A 23672-nucleotide genomic window follows, 5' to 3' on the forward strand; every position below is an offset into this window, starting at 1 on the left:
AGGATATGCTGATGACGTGTGCGTTTACCTGGATATTTGCCACCCTTGTTCCTCTTGATGAAGCACACTATGAGGAGGACCAAGATGAGGAGAGCGATGGCACACATCAGCCCGATAAACCAGCCCTGGGTGGCGATGTCTACCTGCCGGCTGGGTACGGCTACACACACACACGGAAAGAAGGGAAAGATGGAGACAAACAGTTAGTCTTACTGTCTATCCAAATCTCAATCTAGGATGCTAAAATGGTGGAATCTGTTGTCTTCATGGTGAAACAACACAGATTAAAAGAGGCTGTAAAATGGGTTAATATGGAATGATCGTTTAGGCGCCGAAAATATGACAAAAAGGGAAAAACAAAAGCCAGTAAAACCGTAAAATGATGGACCTCTTAGTGATGATTTTAAATGACATGCATCAGACCGACTTGATGGCAACTTCTGACATGCTTCTATGCTAATTAGCAAACTAACTACCGTACATTCGTGTCTGAATGTAGCGTTGTATATCTGGTAATGACACGGCGACAGAAAACAGGATGGGAAAATGAAGAAAAGTGAAGCACAAAGACGGTCTATCCTGAGGCATGCTGCCTCACCTGGAACCAAGACCACCACTTCTTCTGTGCTGTGGACCGCCGGGTCGGCCGGGTCTCTAGCTACCACACGCACCTTATAGGACGTCCCTGGCTTTAAACCTTTTATCATATGCCAGTGTGAACCGTTTACCAACTCCTTTGTCCAGTCCTGTTTACCTGGAATTGGTGAATCGGATGGAGAGGAATTAGATTCACAGAGCCTTTTGGGGAAGAATCATTATTTGAATGATAGTATCTGAAGGTTAAATTATTATGGTATCAGATTGATTCAATTATAAACACAGCCAATTAATGCATGCACTTTTTTTTAAGATGATTGCAAATACAAAGCGAAGCCTTACTGTTTTCTACAATATATTCCACATATACATTCTTATGGTGTCCAAAGTAATCCCAACTGATCACTGCACCGTCCTCCGACATGGACGTGTTAACTTTGCCAAACGCAGGGCCTACATGCGGCACTGAGCACACAAGAGAGAGGGGGGGAAAAAATCAAGGGATTTAATTCTAAAATGTACCAATTTTTACAAAAGTCCTTACTATGAAATAAAACCTTTCAAATACTGCTATGGAGCTAGAGTACAGGACCGAGTAGAAATAACATTAACCCTCTGAGATCCGCTTTTTACAGGGGGTCTTTAAGGGGAGATAGCAGGTCAACAGTAGATGTCACATAGAAGTGGTGTACATCATCTGAAAGCTGGGAACCTGAAGATTAATTTAAGATGCAGCCCAGCACTGGGTGTCAAATTGTTCTAGTCATAAATCCAAAATAAACATGAATTGATTATTTAATTAATTAATTAAAAATAAATAGTGAAAGTGTATAAGGGTTTAGAACAGTATGATAGAAGTATATGATGGCCATCCCCATGCTCTATTATGTCTCGTAAGTTGTTGCGGCAATTTTTTTGGTTGATACCATTTGTTACACAGATTTGTTGCTAAATTTAACCATTTTTTACCACTCAAGAATTGATAAAAATTATCAATAATCCCTCCAAAATACCAAATTAAGACACCGAGACCTTGAGGAACACCGTAGAAAAAGCCATGCTGTGATTTGGCATCAAAAACCTTGATGGCGAGCACTTCTGTTCTTACACAGAAACACCCTTATTGTCAATCTACCCAGGAAAGCCATCCATCCTCTGAATGCTCTAGGTCTCTAGTTTGTGGTTGTAAAGTTTCATGAGGCTGTGATTATCCTAGAGGTCATCACAGGTCATTTTATACAGTGACGTCAAATTAAAAAAAAAATAGTTTCAATACATGGCTACTATGGGGACTAACATCATCACTCATGAATACAATTGAGCTCATTGGATCCATACGAGTCTCAGCTTTACAGTGATACCCAATTTATGCAATTCCAAGACTATTTAGGGACCCCCGTACGCAGAAATATTGAAACATAAAGTGGGCATGTCTGTAAAGGGGAGCCTTGTGGGTACCAATAGAACCCATTTACATTCACATATCTTGAGGTCAGAGGTCAGGGGACCCCTTTAAAAAATGGACATGCCAGTTTTTCCTCGCCGAAATTTAGCCTAACTTTGGAGCGTTATTTAACCTCCTTCCTGTTAGTTAACTGTTCACATGACATTTTTCTAGTTTCATATGATATCTGTATTTTCACTCTATCTCTAAAACTGAACCTGCTACAGCCTCTGAAAGACAATAAAGTCGGTCGGGATGGCGGGTCTCAGAGGGTTAACAAGAAATAAACATACTCAAAATGCCAGTGTTTAGGATAAAGCTGTCTGTCTGTCCCACCTTTGCATGTCAGTTTAAGAAAAATGTCCCACTATACAATACACAGCAACACTGTTTTGGTTATAGGAGAGCAGTGTCAGATCCTGAACAACATAGAAACAGGTCAGTTATATACAGTAGTTGCGAAAAATGGTCATCTCAGTGAGGAATTACATTAGTCCTCCTAAAATAAGTCAAAGTGCCAGTTAGCTGAGAGCAATCCAACAGAAATCAACTTCACTAAACTTGTGAAAATTGATCTTTTCCTTTTAATAACACTAATATTTTAAAGACTCTTTTGCTGAGATGGGCCATTTTTCGCGGGGAAAGGGAATAGGTGGAGATATTTGGGGAGGTAGAAGAAGGGGGATACGGGGAGTGCTTGTACCCTTGTGAAACGGGGGAAGCGGAGACTGAGTGATGGGGGAGGTTGGGTGAGGGGGCTCTTTAGGGCCTGAAAGAACATGGAAAAGAGTGAGACAACAACGCATACACAACACAGTAGAGAGCATACAGTGAAACTGCAGGGGCCACTGTTATACAGAGAAAAGTTGCTACTGACATGCCGAGGTTAAAAACATGCTGCGACGCCTCTCGATCCGGAGAGAAGTTAAGCACCCAGTTCAGCATCCGAACGAATGAAACTCAGCACTGCGGCATGCATACTATCTGAATTAGGAGTTTATATACACAATCCATCGGTTTATAGCATCAGCAGGTATATAAAAGTGTTAGTACTGGACTGAAACATTCACGAGCATCATGCGTGAGGCTTCAAATGAATACGTGTTCATTTGAAGAGGGCGAATACAAGAGGTAAAAACTGCAAGCACAGCTAATTCTAAAAAATACAGTATTTTAACGTATGTTGCAGTATGTGCAACCTATTCTCTAAAAACAGGACACAAGCAGTGTTGCTTGCAGATGCCATGGAAGTCTGTCACACCTAACAGTAAATCCTTATTTATTAATTTTCACACATTTTCAGACATACTAACTTAGTAACATGCATGGGTATTTAAAACTACGCTAAGCTCCTTTTTCTGCGTCTAATATGGTGTGAATAACATGCGGGTGCTTCCATTGGCAAACTTGGGGTTACCTTTGCCCGTCTCTACAGTGGGCTGAGAACGAACTTCAGAGAAGAAAAAGAGAGAAAGAGATAGAGAGGGGGGTATAAGGTGCGTTTAAGCTCACAGGAATCCTTAATGTCTGTCAGAGAACTGTAATTCTGACCCTCACAGTCCTTAAGTTGTTTCTTTAAATGCCACTGATATATGACTTTTCCTCCTATTGTGCTTGTAATTTGCTAAAATAACTCACTCGTGTCCATGACTGTGAAGGCCTCCCCTGTGATGATGGGGCCGGAGCCCTTGATTGTCTTTGCGCTCAAGTAGAACTTGTAGAGCATGCTGGAGTTCAGGCTGCTCAGGGTCGTGGCGGTCTCGTTGGCTAGGAAGGTCATGACCTTGACTGGCCCCAGCTCGTTGGTGTTGTTGACTGCAGAGACACGAGTGATATGAAGGAAATTGAAAGGAGAAAAGGTTGAAGTTAGGAATGCACAACGTGGGTTTTTTTCTCCTTTGCACAAATGCCTCATAATACTGTGTTTAAACACAACAGCCTACCTGGTTGGTATTTCAGTGTGTATCCAGCGAGGCGGCCATTGTTGTTCAATGGTGGGCCCCATTCCAGAGTGAGAGAGTCCAAACCGTGGTTTATGACATTCAGGAAAGAAGGACGCTCCGGTACTGTAAACAAAAAGCAGAACCACAGTCAGGGTGTGGACATTGCACAGGACCATTCATTCAAGTGAATGAGGGTGCTTTCACAAGCCGTAGTCCCGTTTGGCTCGTCCAAAATCAGAGTGAAATTGATACTTTTGGTTTGTTTTCTATCTAGTCTGGTTTGGTTTCACAGTGCACAAAATAAAGTGGACCAAATAAAAAAATAATTAGCTGAGGGGCTGAGGGTGAATTTATCTTTTTTGTCTCGAGAGCTGCCACTTCCACGCAGGGAATCACGGACTTTGATATATTGCCGTCAAAGTATTTTCATTACGACTCGGCACAGATCTACTGTGCGCACGAATCCCTTCTCCATCAGTTTATCTCCCAATGCCATAAACGTCACTATTTTTGCAGACTTTATTTAGCATATTCTGTACGTTCTCTTCGGCACCAGATGTCAAGCAAACAGTCCTCTCCCACTCGTGTTGACCTGTCGTTTACCTGTGTCCATCTCAACAAATACTCGCGCAGGCAGCCTGCGTTGTGGTTCGCTTGGAAACAGTAAACACCACCAATCTCCGGTTGTTTTGGTTCGTACCAGAGTATGATCACTGCGTTCACAACTGAAGTGCCTTAAACTTGCATTCTTTCTAATAGCCAGCAGGGGGCGACTCCTCTGGTTGTCTGATTGTATAGAAGTGAATGAGAAAATGAGCCTACTTCTCACTTGATATATTACATCAGTAAACATGAGTTTATGGTCTCAATCGATAGTTTCAAGTCTTCTTCAATACAGCATGATGTTCATTTAGTAAATTATGGTCCCATTTAGAGTCAAATAGACCATAAAGCAGGGGATGTTTTAGGGCGTGGCTACCTTTGGACTGACAGGTCGCTCCCAGTGTTCTTCGGTCTGGGAGTGTTTTCATCTTAGATCTTTAAAACTGGGGGAGGCAGCTTATTGTTGGTGTTACTGGGCAAAAATTCCATAATAACTTTTCAGCATATTGTAATTCAAGTGGTACCCCAGGGTAGGCAGCTTTGTGGAAAAGTCACGAAAAAATGCCAGAATTTGGAAATACAGCCCTCATCCTGCAGCTCCCCTCTGTCCTAAGCCCCTCCCACCAGATGATCCATGGCATGTGCACACGCTTCATACACCTGTACAAGTTATTTTCCAAACATCATCCTGATCATCGTTGTGATCCTGTACTACTGTCCTGTTTTCATTGCAAACTTGTGGGCCTGTAAATCCCGTTGAGATGACACACTGTGATTCGAGGCTCTAGCGGGGGCTACAAAAATCGGTGAAGCGTTTCAGAAACGGAGAGAAAAATGTTGCTAATAGTCTGGCCTTCTTGCCTTCAGCTCACAGCGTTAGCCGCAGCCGCTTTGCCGATGTTGTCAGACTCTTTTTGATAAGTCTGTCTTCCTTTTTGGGTTCGCTCTGCAGTGTACAACATGAGGGCGGTCTGGGAGGGTGTGAAAACAAAGAAATAGCAGTGCAGCAGAGGGGACCATAGAGAGGGCGAATAGTCTCAACGACTTATTCACCACTTCTTCAACCGGTTTGACTCTTCTCCTCCCCTCTCCACTCCCTCCAGCCCCTTCTACCTCTCTCCCCCCCTCACTCCCTCCTCCTCCCTCTCCCTCCAACCCCCCCAGCCTCTTCCTCCTCCCTCCCCTCACTCCCTCTGACTCCTTCCCTCCCTCCACAGTCCATGCGGTCCTCTACCTCCTACACCGGGCCCACTTGCACCTTGACAAGAGAGGCGGCGCAGTCAGAATCCTGTTTCTTGACTTCTCCAGCGCCTTCAACACCATCCAGCCCTTTGTACTACAGGACAAGCTGGCCAGGATGGAAGCGGACCCACACCTGGTGACCTGGGTCACGGACTACCTCGTCGGCAGACCACAGTATGTCAGGTTGAAGGACATCACGTCTGACACTGTGGTCAGCAACACCGGTGCTCCACAGGGGACTGTACCGGCCCCCCCTTCTCTTCACCCTATACGCGGCGGACTTCAACTACATCTTGGAGTCGTGTCACATTCAGAAAGTCGCAGACCACACGGCCATTATGGGATGTGTTGGGGGTGATCAGGAGGAGGAGTACAGGAGCCTGGTGGGGGACTTCGTCGCCTGGTATCACTCCAACCACCTGCAGCTCAACACCTCAAAAACCAAAGAGATGGTCATAGACTTCAGGAAGTCTAGACCACCCCTCATGACCAATCCAGATCGATGGGGACGAGGTGGAGGTCGCGGGGGTACCTACAAGTACCTCGGGCTGCAGCTGGACAACAAACTGGACTGGACAATAAACACTGACCACCTCTACAGGAAGGGCCAAAGCAGACTGTACTTCCTGAGGAGGCTGGGATCATTAAAACATCTGCACAAAACTCCTGCAGATGTTCTACCAATCTGTGGTCGCCAGCGTCTTTTTCTACGGTGTGGTGTGCTGCACAACTAAAAGAGGGACACCTCGAGGCTGGACAAGCTGATCAGGCCGGCCGGCTCTGTGGTCGGCATGGAGCTCGAGACTCTGGTGACGGTGGCAGAGGAAAAGAACACTCAACAGACTGCTGGCCATACTGGACAACGCCAGCCATCCTCTGCACGCCGTCATCACCAAACAGAGGAGCTTGTTCAGCGGGAGGCTGCTGCTCCAGCAAGAGTTCCACAGACTCAGGAAGTCCTTTTGTTACCCCTGAGCCATCAAACTGTACAACACCTCTCTGGGGAGGAGGAGGGGGACAAAGGAGGACAGTCTGCATCTCCATCTTCTGGTATTTTTATACCTGGTATATTTTTTTTATACTCTATATTACTTACTTGTGCCTTTTTACTAACATGTTTTGCACTATGGAATTGTGATGCTAGAAACTTGAATTTCCCTCGGGATCAATAAACTTACTATCTATCTGTAGGCAGTTGTTGCCAATGCTGGAATAGCAACTTGTCCTACAGGATATTCCACCGTTGAATCAGGCTTTCACCATCTGAAGGGACGTGCATGCGCATCTGCATTTCTAGAACAGCCAATAGGAACGCTCTCTCTCTCTGAAATGACCTGTGATTGGCCAAACTCTCCCGTCACGAGCTAGATTTTCTAAAGCCTCGAAACAGCCAAGAGGAGGTCTAGAAGTCTCTCAGAACACTTGAATTACAATATACTGAAAGGTTATTGTGGAATTTTTTGCCCAATGATGCCAAAAATATACTGCCTACTCCGGCTTTAACCCTTTCACGGTGTGTTTTCATTTCATGAAAGTTAATTAGAACCTTTTTGGGCCGCCTGAAAATGTTCTTATTCAGCGTTCGGTTGTACTTAGCTCCGCCCTCTCGTGTCACTTCTGGTTGCAAAATACAAAGATGTTTTCTATGGATGCTCTGGGTAGGTTGAGTGGGTTGCTATGGCGATTCTGGGTGGGCTTTGAGCAAGTACTGCTTGGTTGCTGTCACAGAAGTAGCACTAATAGTGCTAGTCGTAGCAACCGTAGTATTAGTAGTAGGTATCAAGAGGCAGATGCAATGCATAGGTTATACTGTATTAAAAGCCTGGTTTAGTGCCAGTGTGGTGACCCAATTCATATTTGGAGATACAGTAGTTCCCAACATAAAGTAGGACACACTTTCAGTAAAATAAAATAATCAATTTACTATATGTATGATGCTTAATGCCTGCAGAACAACCATGTGAGGCATACGCACCTCCTTCAGGTGTCTCAAACTTCTTGCTGGGGCTGGGAGGCCCTTCTCCCTTGTTATTAAGGACCCTGATGGTGAGGTTGTACTGGCTGTAAGGCTGGAGGCCCGGCAGACGTCCCTCGCTACGATTCCCACTGAACGTCAAAACCTGCTCCAGCTGCTCTGTGTCCTCCTCCGTCTCATGCAAGCCCCGCTCGCGCCGGTAGTATACCTAGAGAGAACACACCAGGGGTTAGTTTTTTATATTAGCCCGATGTGCACTATAGTTTAAATCCCTATAGTTTTCCTCGTCAACACGGTGAGGATACCATACACACACGTACATAGGCTTCTGATGAAAGAACCTGTTGTGTCAACTTCCAGGTAATGTGATCAGAATAATTCAAGCTTGGCTATAGAGCCTCATTTTCATAACTTTAAATAAAGCATAGATCACATCAATTCACAATGAAAAAAAAAATATCTATATATTTCAGGTAGGGCTGTCACGAATACCATTTTTTTGGGCGTCGAAGCTTTGATGAGAAGTATTCAAAAGGTATTCGTCGCTTCACCACGCAGCGCAGCAGGCTGACATGTTCCTCTGTCTGTCTACATCTTCCCCGTTTCAGTGCGGCAATACTATGCACACCCGCACCTCTACACACAACAGTGATATCCATCTGAGAATAACTATTAAAAATTTAATGCATGAATAATGTTGAATTATTCCGTTATTTCACAGGCCGTTTTGGTATTTGTACTTTATTATTACATACTAAAACTACAAGTGCACTCGGAGAGCGCAGACCTCCGCCAAAGGCAGGTTTCATGTACGTCGCTGCCCCCCTGTGGTGGCCCTGTGGTGTTAATGCACAGGCTGAGCGGGAGTTATTAAAAAAAATTCCCCAAGCCGGATTATGATCTGGATCGGCACCAAAATCGAATGGATTGTACATTGTGCTGCACCCCACTCCTCCAAAAAAATGTCATTCAAATCCATTATAGACTTTTGGAGTTTTCGTCCAAACGGACAAACCAACAAATCAACGCCGGTGAAAACATAACCTCCTTCCTAGATCTTTGGCCTTGGCAGAGGTAAAAATGAAGCATTCAAATACTGATTTGGAGGTGGATTACCATGGCAATGGTCAAAGCTTCGAAACATTTGGGTTCAGCCCTAATTTCAGGTCCAGGTTATGTATTTTATAGCAAGAAAACAATATTTTATTTTAGTAAGATACCACTTAGTATGTATAAGTGACATAATCGTGTCCATATGATGGAAAACACTGTTTTATATTTTCAATAAAAGGATTTCTGAGGAGTCCATTTAATTTCTTAAATTCTAATTACATGACTTTTATCATGAAAGCAAACATTGAAAGTGTCTCTTTCACTGTGTAGCTACAGCCTTGGGTCAAACGTATTAGTTAATTTGCAGTGGAAGCACATGTTGAAGCACATGTACTGTGCAGATAAGGTCTGAGCTGCACATTTTGAGATACATTTCCTGCCATTTCACTCTGTCTTCACAGTGCAGCAGTAATGAGGGGACTCTACTGGACGAGAACATTGGATAAAAAAAAACTGTTTCAGTTTGTTTGATAGATTGTAACACTGCTCATGTGTGACAGGGACCAGTTTGTCTGGAGGGGTTTTCCACTAGCAGACTTTTTTAAAGCCACTATAAAACAAAATTCCCAGAACATAAGCCTGAATTGCTTAAGTATATATGTCTTAAATGGTTTTATCAAACACTGCTCTGCATGCAAACATTCAACAACATGTCACGGCACATGTTTTTTGGATGTGCAGCTATACGCTAAATGTGCAAGAAAACTCAGAAAGCAATAAATGCACTCACAAGTTTCTGCACTTCCAACCACCCCGTGTCCACCCCACATGCTTCATCCCAGATTTTTACAGACTAAAGGAAAGCACTGCCTATATATATACACACTGCAAAATGGCTGGGGGGGTTGAATACAGGGAAACATGTCCAATATGTTAGTTTGTGTTCCTGGGTTATTCTTACGATTAAGTGTACGGGGGCAAAAGCACATGCAAGGGTTTTAAAAACCTTACTGAATGCTTGTGCGTGCTCGAGTTTTGTCACTCAAGCACTGATTTGACAGGCAAAGTAGTGGCCAGACTTCTACTGGCAACAACCAAAGTCATGCTGTAGAAATCAACATTTATAAAACAATACCTTGTATCCCTGTAGTTTTCCTCGAACCGAGGGGAAAGAAACAGGCTCCCAGTGGACTTCTGCAAGTGTACTGTTGTGAACCATGATCTGCACACTATCAGGAGCAGACAAAGGCACTGCAGAGACATATGAGAGAGAGAAGCAAATTCAAGTCACAAGACTATTATCATGAAGTAATATAAAAACAGACTTCTACCTAATCGACTGCATGAGTTTATGAAAAAAGGCTAAAAAGGATTAGTAAATGTGAACTTTCAATCACACCCTTGAGAAACAAAGATATGCCATGTTATTGCGACCCTGCCTCCTACAAAATTACATTCCCATACGAGTAAACTGCATTCTCAGATAGGGAAACTTATTTTCTCCAGGATTACGGTCACAGTTTTAAACATGTGGTTTGTAAATCCAAAACAAAACTGCTTGGTTAGGTTCAGTAAAAAAACATCATGGTTCGGCTTAAAATGACAACGTTTGTCATGTTAGTATGCCACAGACATAAATTAAGATAAACAGCACACAAACAGCGGAGTCCTGGGTGAAATTCTTGTTTGTTTTTACCAATCCACCACCCCGACCTCCTCACTACGCGGACTTCCGCGGACTATCATTACGAACATATCTGTGATACGTCAAAAACAAACAGAATCCGCGACAAAATACGTTTCCCTCGAAACATAATTCACAATGCAGTCTCATTGTATGGGAACATAATTTTTTAGGCATACAATGAAGTTTTAACAACCTATGTTGACCGATCCCTCAGAAATATATTTTCATATTAACAGTGAATCTAATGACTCCCTGTGATAAGTGTTGCTAGTACTACCGATCCCACTGAGAATCAACACTTAGGTCTACAGCTATAGCAGATTTCTTGTGCATTATTTTGTATTGCCAACATCTTACACAGAATTTAAATGTTTTTTGAATAGTTTTTACTATTGGTGACCTAATAGTTTTTTTTTATTTGAAACAAAACTCTAAAAAGTATATAATAACTACAAGGCATTCGGGAGAGCACAGACCTCCACCAAGGCCAAATGGCCCTATCTCACCATATAAATGAAAGTGAAAAATAATTAGCGTATCCGCCCTGTGATTCGGATCGGCGCTAAAATGTAATGGTTTCTTCCTGGGCCCATGCTACATCTTTCCACCAAGTTTCATGAAAATTGGACAAGTGGTTTTTCCGTAATCCTGCTGACAAGCAGACAAACAAACTGAACCTAAAATGGGGGTAATGAGTTCACTCACAGTCTTCTCCAGAGTATCCAATCACTACTTCAGGCTCTGGGCCGCTGCCATAATCATTCAAAGCTTGAACCTTGACTTCGTAGGGCACATAGATTGGAGTTCCAGACACAATGAACTCCGAAACGTTGGCCACGTTCTTTGAGGACCAATCCTCATCTACGTCCTTCTGTCTCCACTGCACCCTGTACTCCAGATGGGGTCCGTTAGCCTGAAATCCTGTCAGCGACTGTACACAGAATATTTTTTGTCAGTTGCTGGAAAAAAAAACCCACACTGAAATCTTTTAACTTGACTTTGGTTAAATGTTCAACAAGCCTTTACTCACACACAGCCCACAATAACAATCTAGGATAGCTTACTGTCCAGGAGATGACTAAGTTGCCAGGCTTTGTTCCTCCTCCCTGAACATCTGATGGATTGTCATCAGGCGCTAGGAAAACCAAAAAAAAAGAAGGTTCAATCAGTGAATGTTTTTGAATATTTAAAATATTGCAGCACTTTTTTTCTCTGGAGGATGATCATGTTAATCACCTGAAGGGTTGGTCCTGTATTGGCTCGAGGGCTTGCTTGGCTCGCTGTAGCCGACGCGATTCAGAGCCAGGACTCTGAAGGAGTAGTAGACGTACGGAGAGAGGTTTAACCGCGCCGTGGCGCTGGTACCAGAAGCATCCGTCAGGTTGATCCAAACTCCTGGCTGGTGGAGCAGATCCTCGTATTGGATCAGAAACTCTGGGGAAAATTAAAAAAAAATATTCCAAGTTCAAGAATTTTTTTGAGGAGGTAGACGCTGCCTCAAAGAAACAAGACAAACATTTCTTACTGATGATTATTCCTTTAAGTTAAGTCAAAGTCTGTGTATATTTAACCATGGTACAGCCCATTGCTCATCATGCCAACTGCCAAGTTCCCATCTTTATTCCCACAAAACCACAGTTGCTTCCAGAAACCTTTAACCAAATTTTAAATGGGGGAAATTTGTTTTTCGTTTTCAGTGATTAGAGTGTCTAATTTCTAGTTTGGCAGCAGCAAAGTGAAGTGTGTGTAGTGTTTGATAAACATTTCATACTCTGTGTGGGACTGTTGTGTTCGTCTCCGGGGATCCAGGTGAGCTGAACGCTCCTCTCTGTCTGGTCAGTCAGTTCCAGGTCAGTCGGAGGGTCAGGTTTCTCTGCAAAGACAACGGGGGGAGCCCAGGACCACAGAAAAATTAAAAACTCTCTCTCTGCTATTGCATTACAGCAAGTCCACTGCCAATGTTTCAAATGAAAATTTGACACTGAGAGTGAGTTTGACAGTAAATGAGGTGCAGGGTAATTTACTTTGATGAGTACTCTAGTTTAAGATTGGCTCTTTTTAGCCATAATTCTATAATTAAAAAGCTTTATTTCTGATGAAAATGCACACGGAATAAACATAACAGAGTTGAACTGTTGAAAAACATATCACTGTTGTTCAGTTAATGTTATATCTTCATTCAATAAAACACAGGAGGCAGTTTGTAAAATTGATTTATGATTTTGTCAAGAAAACCTTGTTTCTGTTTTTTTTTTTAAAAGTGCAGTATTTTGTGCACGTAAACATTTTAAGAGCATGCACACCAACAGGTGTTGCCACTTCTGGCTGATTAGACCTCGGCAATCAATCCCGGTCTGCACACGGCCACGAACACCTGAGTATGGGTCTAATCAGGCAGGTTGAATGAAAGCACCTGTGTTGGTGAACCATGAGTGTGCTGAGGCTGTGTATTTTCTTCACAATTAAATAAAACTCTTTAAATTGTAAAATTAATACCCTATATAAAACAAAATTATGGCTTTTTTTTTAGCCATAATTTTATAATTAAAAAGCTTTTTATCCTGATGAAAATGCCCACATAATAAAAACAAAAAGAGTTGAACTATGGACAAACATATCACTGTTGTTCAGTTAAATGGTAAAGTAAAATATAGTAAAACAAAACTAAATTCAATATCAAATGGTACAATATGAAATGAAGAAAGCGATAAGAACAACCGACATAAAATAAACATTTTAAAGGAAATGTAATGTTTTACAAACACAACTTGATGGTTGGGTGAAGACAATGAAAAGCTACAAAATTCTACTCTGTGGACATTGTTTACCGTAGACCATAGCTGGAGTAGGAGTAGCCTCTGAGACAGCGAGGAGTAAAGTACAAGAAAAGATTAGATGTTAGTGACAGATATTAGAAACGGCAGAAAAGTAGGGAAATAGTGTGGTAAAGTGACACTAAATGAGATTAGAACTGATACCAACGGTTCCTGACATTTGAAAGTGGTGGAAAAAATGGTTTTGGTGCAATTCACTAAAGAACAGTTTTTCAAAAATCTGTATAAATCAGAAGCAGGGCAGAAGAGAAAGGGACTAATCTGTGCCCTTGTGTGGAGTCTAAACCATTAACAATTTCACTACAATTACAATTTCTTCACAAATATGTGTCCAGGGATTCACATTGTGAATTCTATCCTCAAAATCCCAGACCTCTGGTAACCTGTTGAGTTTAAAATGCCCCGTGAAATGCACTGTGAACGTACCTACGACAGTCAGCATGGCGCTGGCTGAGTCCTGGTCGAGGGTGGTGTTCATGATGCAGGTGTAGGTGCCCTCGTCTCCATCTGTCACGTCATTGATGGTCAGACTGTCCGTGCCCACCTCAAACCTGATGACAGAGCATCACCACAGAGAGATGATGCATTTTTGTTTCCTCCAAGTTCTTAAAATTCAAAAAAATATAAGTCTTAAAATGAAATAAATGAATCTTGTACGAGTCTCGAGGTGTTTGTACCTCCCGTTGGGCAGCTCTCCGTTGTCTTTGAGCCAGGTCATGGTGGGAACGAGGGATGGGTCGTGTTTGACTTTACACTCGAACACAGCGCTCATGCCTCTCTGCACCACCCTGTACTCTGGCTGCTTTAGGATACGGGTGGGCTCTGGAAGATGGAGAAAAATAAAAAGTTTAAACTAATAAATAATACAGCTTTATGATCACATAACCTAATGGTTATAGAGATCTAAAATATAATCACTTTAAAGGTCCCATATTGTAAAAAGTGAGATTTCCATGTCTTTTATATTATAAAGCAGGTTTAAGTCCTGTATAAATACTGTTAAACTATCAAAACGCTCAATATACGGGGAAACAAACATTCAAAAATTGTGCGTTTGAAACAAGCAGTTAGGATTTCTGTCCATTTGTGATGTCACAAATATTCAATATTTACATGGTTTTAAACAAAAACATTCTAAATGTGTCCCAGTTAATTTCCTGTTGCAGTGTATGTAAGTAACATCAGCTGACAGGAAGTAAACATGGACCCAAACTGTTTCCTAGCAACGCAATTCCGTTGAAATGCACTAAAACGGAGCGTTTCAGACAGAGGGTAAATACAGGTATATTCAGACAGACAGTATGAGAAAAATAAAGTTTGTTTTTTAACATTACAGCATGTAAACATGTTTTAGTAGACACATAAAATACAAGTATAAGCCTGAAAATGAGCACCATATGGGACCTTTAAGAGCTGTAACAGTCTTAACAGGCTAAAAGTTGAACTACCAATCTCCATATCTGACCTTTAACCTCCAGGAAGATATGGTTCTCCTTGATCCCCAGGCTGTTGGTGGCAATGCAGGTGTACTTCCCACTGTTTAGTGGCTGGGCCACGTGAATCTCCAATGTACCGTTCTCATGGATCACATAAGGGTCCCCGTTCTTAACGCTGGTCTGACTGTCTTTAAACCTGCACGGAAACAGCAAGCAAATAAAAAGTGTTTAATGGTGCTGTGCAGCAAAACTGGTGGGAAATGGCTAAATCAACAAAGACTTTGATTCTCGCTGGCGTTGCCCATTGCAAACATGGAAACCTGATCTGGATCTTACCATGTGATGGATGGTATTGGCGAGCCGAAGAAGGCGCAATGAAGTAACGCGGGGTTGTTGGTGATGACCTGGTACACTCGGTCGGGTGGAGTTAGCACCCTTGGTGGCTCAGCTATGGGAAGAGGCACAGCATTATCTAAATCAGCATCTCCCCGTCTCGCACACACTGGCATGTATATCCCAAATGTACAGCTTTTATATACATATATATATCCAAAAACTCACCAAGAACGTTGACAAAAGCGTTTGCCAACAGGTAACCAAATTCATTAGATGCGTTACACTGGTAGACAGCGCTGGACCCTGTTTGCACATTGCTAAGAATCACAGTGTCATCATCCACTTTCCGACTGGGGTCCTCTGGTGCGTCTATAACAAGACATAAGACAGGAGATATGGTCCAGATAATAGAAAAAACATAATTTTTTTCCAGCACTCCAGGTGCATTACGTGAAATAATGTATAGAATACCATGCAGTGAGGTGAAAAAATACATCTGGGATTGGGAATTTAATCCCTACTACAGCTCTGCATGTTTATTTATACTTTCTGTTGCTGTCAGGTACTTTGGACATAACCATGCGTAAATCTATCTTTGAAAGCACGGTCTCATTTTACTCACTCTCTATGGAGACTCCGTTGACAAACCAGTTAATCTTGGGTTTGGGCTCTCCGTTAACTCGACAAGTCAGGATGCCGGTCTCGTTCGGGGCGAGGATCAGGTTCCTGGGAGCGCTGACCCAGAAAGGAGCCGCTGTGGATGACAAAGGGCAAGATTTTTTGAGGGTGACAAAAAAAAAAGAAGAAGTTTGCTGAACCTTTTGCTACATGATGTACGTACTTTAAGGAAGCAGAAATATTTGCATCTGTGTAAATGTAAGATTAAAATGTCATGTAAAGCTGCTGAAAAGTGTTGTTAGTACTACTGATCCCACTGCGAATCAACACTTTAGTCTTGCAGCTTTCAGTTCATCATTTTGTTTTGCCAGCTTTGTTGAATCTCAACACACCAGCAGACCAAATGTACACAAATCCTGGTTGTCAAACTTCAATTAATTGACTTTAAATTCCAAAACTGAAAAACGGAACACCTCCCACAGGTGTGAGAGAAATAGTTCATGAGTTATGAAAGGGGCGTGGCTTAACTATAGGGACAGGGCTAATATAACCCACACCATTGGAAACAGGAACTCTCTGTTGAGACTAATGATGCCTCCCACAAGAATCTATGACAAACAGTTCATGAGTTTGGCCATGATAAGAGAAACCATTTAGACGTGCACTTTTTGTTATAGGCCACTGCCACACACCCCTTCACACTTGACCTCCACGCCTAATTACAGCCTCTTTGGTTAAAAAACTGTGTCCACCAAAAGGGTAGAGAAATTGTTGTCAACTGACCGCTGGAGAGCAGCTGGTCGCAACTAAAAAATGACACGACGCACCGATTGAAACAACAAAAATAACGGGGTTAAACCTGCATACCTTTGACGGTGACCTTGATGATGTGGTATATGGTGCCCAGGTTGTTCGCGGCTGTACAGCGGTAGTCCCCGCCGTCAGTTTCGGTCACGTCAGAAACCTTGAGCGTTTTCCTGAAGTTATAAAAGGACATCCTGCTGCTCGGCAGCTCTCCTCCACCCTTCTGCCAGGAGATCTCTGGAGTGGGCCTGTCACAGAAGTAAATACAACAAGGATGTTTGTTTTTTGTTCCATTTCTGCATTTTGTGCTGTCAGATACCTAAGTCTTCTGACAGATTCTTATAAAGCACAGTGTTGTGTAATAGAAAAAATGGTGTATTTCTTCCATTTTATACAGTAGATACAGCAGATGCCTACTTACAAGCCGTCAGCAACGCATTCCAGCTCCAGAGTCTCCCCTCTCAGAACCATCTTGGTGCTGGTGGCGCCCAGAGGCGTCATGAAAACGGGGCGCCGCTCCCCCTCTGGGCTGTCTGAACACATGAGCACACACAACCAAATCAGAACCGAACTGCAACATAAGACCTGAAGGCTCCTCTTGCCACAGTGTGAGGAGTTGAAGGAGGGAAGGAAATGGGTAGTAGAAACGTTACACTGTCAAGTGAAGAGACATGAAGTGGATAGAAGGGATAATAAATGAGCGGCGACCTAACACGATGTACGTTTTATTTCTTAAAGCCTCGTCACATGCTGTATGAGCAGCGTCTCCGAATCGGAGAGCAAGAGGAATCTCCCTGTGAGGAGTAGCCGTTGGTTAGTTGCTATGGCAACACAGGGGGGTCTCATCTTGGTGGAAAGCGACCCCCCCCCAGCCACACATCATCTCTCAGAAGTTCGTAATGGAACGATCTAGATGTCTTGCCGAAAAGGTCAGAGAATAGATAACGAATGATCCTCTTCCACTTCAGAAGGTGGACACAGATGTTAGAATACTAATATCATGCTTCATATGTGGCCATCTCCGATGATCATTGAGGGTGTGCTTCATGTAGCAGATCATGAGATCAGTCCTGAATGTGTTTTATGATTCTAGGGTGAGATGCAGTTAGCTGACATTTAATGTTACGCATGCTTTGAAGGTTGCTCCAAACATCTCAGGCTTTAATATGTTATCGGCATACGGGGGGCGGTCATGGATACTGCTGTTCATGCGTTACAGTCTCGTCATTTTTATTTATATTGACCAAATATCTATCCTTATACCCTTGTGAATTGCATAAGTAAACACTGACGGGATAGAAATGAGAGAAACTTGAGGAAGACTTTGTTAATTGAGTCACAGAGGAGGGGGTTGAGGCCAAGTTAAAGGCGAGTGTGTATGTTGGGTACGGTTAGGCCAGGGAGTATAGAAACAGGGCTGGGGTTCACATTGAGGGGGGGCTGAATGGGAATAAACCAGCAGCACTCACCAATATAGAAATCAGTGATATTGTATAAAGCGGCCACAGTCTCATTCATTGTTTCCACTGTAATATAACAGAAAAACATTGGCATGCAAAACTAGGAAAGAAAACAGGAAATGAGTTACTTCACAATGGCTATTTTTTTGTATTCACCAATGCATTAGCTTGTGTAATGCATTGCAAGTACGTTGACACATTACGGGTAAAACACTACAGTTATATTATGACAATTGTTCTATTTAAAGCTCAGGAAAGGTAGAATACAGGAAGAATGGCACAAACATTCAACTAAGGCTGATGCAGCTTTGCAGGAGCAACACAAGGATTTGAAACAGGAGTAACGCAAAATCCCACTGGTCACAAAATGTGAAATAAAAGGGACTCTTATAAGGGAAAATCTTAAACATTTTTGCAATAATAATCAGAAGATGAGAATGAAACTGTGCTACATGATCAGAAATTCAGTAACCAAATCTGCAAGTGAAGAGTTTCCTTTTTAACTACATATATTCTGACAATTGGTATCAAAATAGGGCTGTCAAAGTTAACACGTTTAACGCAATCGATCTTTCGGAGGTAGTACCAGATTCATTTTTAAAGTTAGAGTGAATATACTGTCATCATATGAAACTAGAAAACCTCCGGAATCCATTGGTACCAGCCATTGTCATACTAGCCTGTCATGAAGGAGGTTAAATAACACTCCAAACTTGCACTCAATTTTGGAGGAAAAACTTTCATGGCCATTTTCAAAGGGGTCCCTTGACCTCTGTCCTCAAGATATGTGAATGAAAATGGGTTCTATGGGTACCCACGAGTCTCCCCTTTACAGACATGCCCACTTTATGATAATCACATACAGTTTGGGGGCAAGTCATAGTCAAGTCAGCACACTGACACACTGACAGCTGTTGTTGCCTGTTGGGCTGCAGTTTGCCATGTTATGATTTGAGCATATTTTTTATGCTAAATGCAGTACCTGTGAGGGTTTCTGGACAATATTTGTCATTATTATATGTTGATTTCCAATAATAAATATATACTACATAGGCCTACAATTGCATAAAGCAGCATATTTGCAGAATATAATACTATAAGAGTATTAAATACCTGACAAATCTCCCTTTTAAGGTACAGTATATTTTGAACAGGTAAAAAATGTGATTAAATATTTTAATTGATTGACAGCCCTAGTATCAAATGTGAACTGAAAAACAAAAACAAATTCTGAGCAAGTAACATTTAATTAATCCAGTGACTTACTGTCCAGCACGGTGACGGAGATGGGCTGTTTCTGCTGGATGGTTTGTGTGTGAGGGAAGCGAGCGTAGCAGATGTAGTCGCTCCTGGTGTCTTCTGGGAGAACATTGGAAAAGTACAAGTCTCCATTCAGAGCCTGGGACACTCGTTTATCTAGCGGTAGCCTCTGGAAGTCTGGAGGACGGAGAGAGAGAGAAAGAGAGAGAGTTGGACACGAAACAGAAAATATTTTCAATGGAGGTAGCTTGTTTGATTCAGTTTTACAATAAAGTATCTTTAGTTTTTCATATAGGGTCAGTTAATAATTTTCTGGGGGTCCATTTTTCATCATTTCTCTCCACAAATACCTCATGATTTCAGCTAGCATGTAGAAACGTGTGCAGATATGTATGCATGCGCATGACTCACTGTTATCCATCCAGAAGATGACGGGCGGGGGCAGCCCTGCAGGGGGTCGGCACTGCAGCACCAGGGAGACCCCCATCTGCACCACGATGGCCTCATTTCTCTCCTTCGACCACAAGGGGGACCCTGCGAGTCACATAAACATGAAACAAAAGCACTGGAGGCTCCCCATATAGCTTCTCAAAGTATGGATAATATGAATTCATATTTGCTAAAGTGGAAGCTGGACACTAGGAATCAAAGTTGAATTCCAAAACAAACTTTACAAACTGAAACAAACTTTTGTCATTGGAGCTAAAGCCTTTAGAATATCTTCTAATTTATGAAAACTAATAGAAAGAATGTTATTGAATGTAATCAGAAGTCTTACTGGACTGTCTGATGACGATGCTGTTGGATACGGCGGTGCCGTGCTCGTTGTGCACCGTGCACTGGTACGTTCCCTCGTAGGCCTCGGCCTTCTCCCCGCTGATGTCGATGACCAGAGTTCCCGATCCGGGCTTCATCAGGACTTTGGAGTCTTTCTCGACATCAAAGTGGGACCCGTTTCTCGTCCACGAGAAGCTAGGATCAACGAGAAACATAAATGTCACTCGATGTTCAAAGTTAGAAGCCGCGAGGAAACATAAAAGAGAGGAAACAACAGTTTGTTCAAATCGTCACAGATGCATTGTGGTCTATTCATGCAGACTGATTGTAATCACTGATTTCGTAGCAGGGAGTTCGGCGGCTTCTAACTCGATTCAGGGGTTAAACTGTGTCTAATTCACTCTGCCAGGTGTGTTTCTCAAGTGGTCTCCATGACAACAGTTGCTAGGGTGATTGATATATCCACATCGCTCCAGGTTAAGTTGCCCTCAGAAACAGATGTATAATTTCACAGAGAGGACCATAAAACTGAATGGAAATCAGTTTGCTCTTGATTTCTGAAACTCTTTGGCATACCATCGCCGCACAAGCTTTTGTCGCTTAATTACACAGTTAACTGGAAAAGTAACCAGTGACAGATGCTAGCATAGTGTGCGACTGGGATGGATAAACAAGCATCAATGGGATGGGGGGGGGCGATCGTCTCACCTGGGATGAGGCTTCCCCTTGGCCTCGCAGTGGATGACAATGTTCTCCCGCGGATCAAAGATGTAATCCTTTGGGGACTGTAGCGTTATGGTGGGGGGTTGTGGCACTGGAGGAAACATGAATAAGAAGCATATTCAGATGCATACGGGGAAATGTAAACATGGCACACTGGGGCTCTTTACACATGCAAGCAACATGCAACAAGGCATTCACACAATAACACCATCTGGAGCTGCAAACAGCTATCTGTATCTGACAACTTACCAGTCTGTGATCTGACATAAACCAAGAACACCACTCCAAAACAAGCAAGTCACACAGTGTTGGGTGTTGAGATAAAAAAAAGTGTTGCATGCACAATCTAAATTGCTAGAACACACAAAAGCGAGTTAAAATAAAGTGCAAAAACGTAACACTACAGTAGAAGTCACAGCAGTGTTTGAGGCAACTTACATCCTTCCAGTACTTTAGCTTTTTGTCCAGCGTGACACGCCGTACCACAAGTGACAGAATATTGAGGAAAGGTGTTAGTTTTTTTGCGAGGAGTAAAGAACAGGGTTCAGGTGAAATAGTTGCAAGTACTTTTAAGCATTTTATTAAGCCTGCATGACGTTTTAGAAGAAATATGATTTCCGTCTGTGGCTTCAGTTTCATCAGGCAGGTGCAATCAATGCAAGAAAAGTAGTTGAAGACATCAGAATATCACACAGGATGTGCGATATATAAAGAGACAAGTTCTTCAGAATTGCATTTTCATAACTAAAAGTCAATTCCATGCTGAAACGGGCAGAGCTGAGACACAAGAAAACCGGTAAACTGCTGTTCAATCTCCAGCTACTCTAGAGCCCCTTTAGTGGCTCATAGGGGCTGTAATGTTCTTCGTTATGCCCCACAATGTGAAAGTGTTAAGTGGAATTTACATTACAGTTCTCCATAGAGCTTGAAGTGTTGATGAAAGCGGAATAGTTGGGGGTGGAAAAAGTTTTCAGAATTCACTATTTGTGGTAATCACAGTAAATGTTGATATTGATAAAGACAATACTTACGATCGAGAGGCACTTCCAGCGCTGAGGTCATGTGACACAAGAGTGTCAATAGCACGGCTCCGAAGCCCGGCACCCGCTTCCTGTTCCTGTCCATGGTTCGGGTGTGTCACGATGGAAACCTTTTGTCCAGGTTCAACGACACGATCAGGGCGGTCAATGGAGTGACAAAGTCTGAATCCACACTATAGTGAGGTAAAAAAAAAAAAAAGAACAGATTACCACACGGGTCACTAAAATGGTATGTTTTGGTTTTATTTAAAGGGGCTAAATACGGGATTGGGAGCATTTCTATTGCCTCTCAACGGCTCTCAACATGGCAACGGTGAGCTCGGCGGCTCGTTGCCAACAGCGCTAACGGTGCAAATACGCTGACCAGACGTCCCGGTTTGTCCGGGATGTCCCGGTTTCAAACTAGGTGTCCTGAGTCCTGACAAAATCTGTAAAACACAGATATATGACAGATCTGCCAATTACATTTTGTGCAACCAGAATCAGACTGATTAATTATTCTACACAGTTCCTTCTGCGCATCAACAGGCGTATGGGCGAAAAATTGTGAAACACTTCAAACATTTCGCTCCGCTTATAACTCCCTCAGGACCGTCGGCTCCTGTCCGTCTTTCACCCGGTGTTTCCGTCCTGGCCAAAATGTACATCTGAGCTCCACATTTTTATTTATAATAGCCTACAGGTAGATGTGTGGCTTTGCGAGCGGAGCAATGTGATGTGATGTGATGGGAGATTGTTCGGGATCAAAACTTGAAAAAGTTGAAAAATAATTCCATAGTCCCAGACAATAATAAGTTTCATCTGAGGAAAACTCTCTACGGGACTCCCAAACTATCAGTGTGTCATGACGGGGGAGAGCCTTGTGATTAAAGGCGGTGAAATAAGCCGTCATGATAATGTGCTCAAATGCGCCACAGGTGCACCAAGTTAGCCATCCTGATGACAACACCTATGGCTATATTACGTGCTTGTGCATGAGCATGCGGTGCACTTAAGTGTACAATTCCCGGTTTGGTTATTTGAAAATATGGTTACCCTAGGTGCAAACAACAGCAAAAGTGCTGACAGTTAACAGTGTTTACCTGAGGGGGAACTGGAGGGTGGGGGCTACGCTTCAGCAGTAACGCCGTCGGCCGGGACAACGTCATCAGCTGTAACCGCCGTATGAGAGCAGTGCAGAGCGGCGGCTGTGAGCTATCCAGTGGGGCACGCTCACATGCACAAACATGCACTAAAAGTACGCACGGCCAGCCCGGTTATGTCAATAAAGAACAAGAAGAAGCTCGGATTACAACGCACACACAGAGGGAGAGTGACTTCATTCTCTGCTCAGGTAGACATTACTCCTCTATATCTTTATATAACAAATAGTTGTTTGCTGCTATAGTAATGCTCTGGGTATCAAATTTAGCACCTTTAATGGAGTTATTTAGACGACATGACCACCAACTCGCAAAATGTGTACAAGATCAGTCCATAAAAATGAAAGATGTGTGGGTACACACTACAGAATATTTAGTCTGAGTCACAATGGAAAGTTTACTTTGCTGCAACTTCACGGACACTCTCAAAAGGTCAACATCCAAACTAGGTCGTGTAAGTCACGGATCACAAGTGGACTCGTCCGTCGGATAGCTTGCCAACGTAAAGACTTTGCCAAGAGGAAAAGTCCAAACAAACTTGATTCCAGTCCTCGTAACTTAAACAACTGAACTCGTTGCGATTGAACTCGTCGGCCCTATATTCTACAAATAAGACACAGACTCCAGACTGCTAGCTGTCTTCAACATGCATCGTTTTCAAGACGAGATAGCCACTACTCATTAGAACATCCCATGTG

General features: G+C 42.7%; 1 protein-coding gene across 10 annotated transcripts in view; it reads right to left on the minus strand.

Moving 5' to 3' along the window:
• nrcama (neuronal cell adhesion molecule a) overlaps window positions 1-23672 on the minus strand; it is a 75598-nt gene that overhangs the window by 7636 nt on the left and 44290 nt on the right. For 2 of the 10 annotated variants that reach the window (XM_074625749.1, XM_074625750.1), the window contains exons 3-30: window positions 21824-22005; window positions 21231-21248; window positions 20778-20883; window positions 20071-20264; window positions 19704-19826; window positions 19299-19469; window positions 16994-17105; window positions 16636-16820; window positions 15773-15904; window positions 15376-15519; window positions 15151-15262; window positions 14844-15010; window positions 14056-14200; window positions 13805-13929; window positions 13373-13402; window positions 12316-12417; window positions 11781-11978; window positions 11609-11679; window positions 11250-11475; window positions 9993-10108; window positions 7805-8012; window positions 3985-4107; window positions 3680-3856; window positions 3459-3491; window positions 2745-2810; window positions 940-1062; window positions 599-754; window positions 29-160 (exon numbers count right to left, since the gene is read on the minus strand). In XM_074625749.1, coding sequence (XP_074481850.1) covers window positions 29-160; window positions 599-754; window positions 940-1062; window positions 2745-2810; window positions 3459-3491; window positions 3680-3856; window positions 3985-4107; window positions 7805-8012; window positions 9993-10108; window positions 11250-11475; window positions 11609-11679; window positions 11781-11978; window positions 12316-12417; window positions 13373-13402; window positions 13805-13929; window positions 14056-14200; window positions 14844-15010; window positions 15151-15262; window positions 15376-15519; window positions 15773-15904; window positions 16636-16820; window positions 16994-17105; window positions 19299-19469; window positions 19704-19826; window positions 20071-20264; window positions 20778-20883; window positions 21231-21248; window positions 21824-21917 — 3589 coding nt within the window. In that variant the 5' untranslated portion in view covers window positions 21918-22005. The remainder of the gene's footprint in view (window positions 1-28; window positions 161-598; window positions 755-939; window positions 1063-2744; window positions 2811-3458; window positions 3492-3679; window positions 3857-3984; window positions 4108-7804; window positions 8013-9992; window positions 10109-11249; window positions 11476-11608; window positions 11680-11780; window positions 11979-12315; window positions 12418-13372; window positions 13403-13804; window positions 13930-14055; window positions 14201-14843; window positions 15011-15150; window positions 15263-15375; window positions 15520-15772; window positions 15905-16635; window positions 16821-16993; window positions 17106-19298; window positions 19470-19703; window positions 19827-20070; window positions 20265-20777; window positions 20884-21230; window positions 21249-21823; window positions 22006-23672) is intronic. The other 8 variants (XM_074625751.1, XM_074625752.1, XM_074625754.1 and 5 more) reach the window with 8 other exon arrangements.

Source organism: Sebastes fasciatus, chromosome 23 (genome assembly GCF_043250625.1).
Source record: "Sebastes fasciatus isolate fSebFas1 chromosome 23, fSebFas1.pri, whole genome shotgun sequence".
In the NCBI taxonomy this organism is placed as follows: domain Eukaryota; kingdom Metazoa; phylum Chordata; class Actinopteri; order Perciformes; family Sebastidae; genus Sebastes; species Sebastes fasciatus.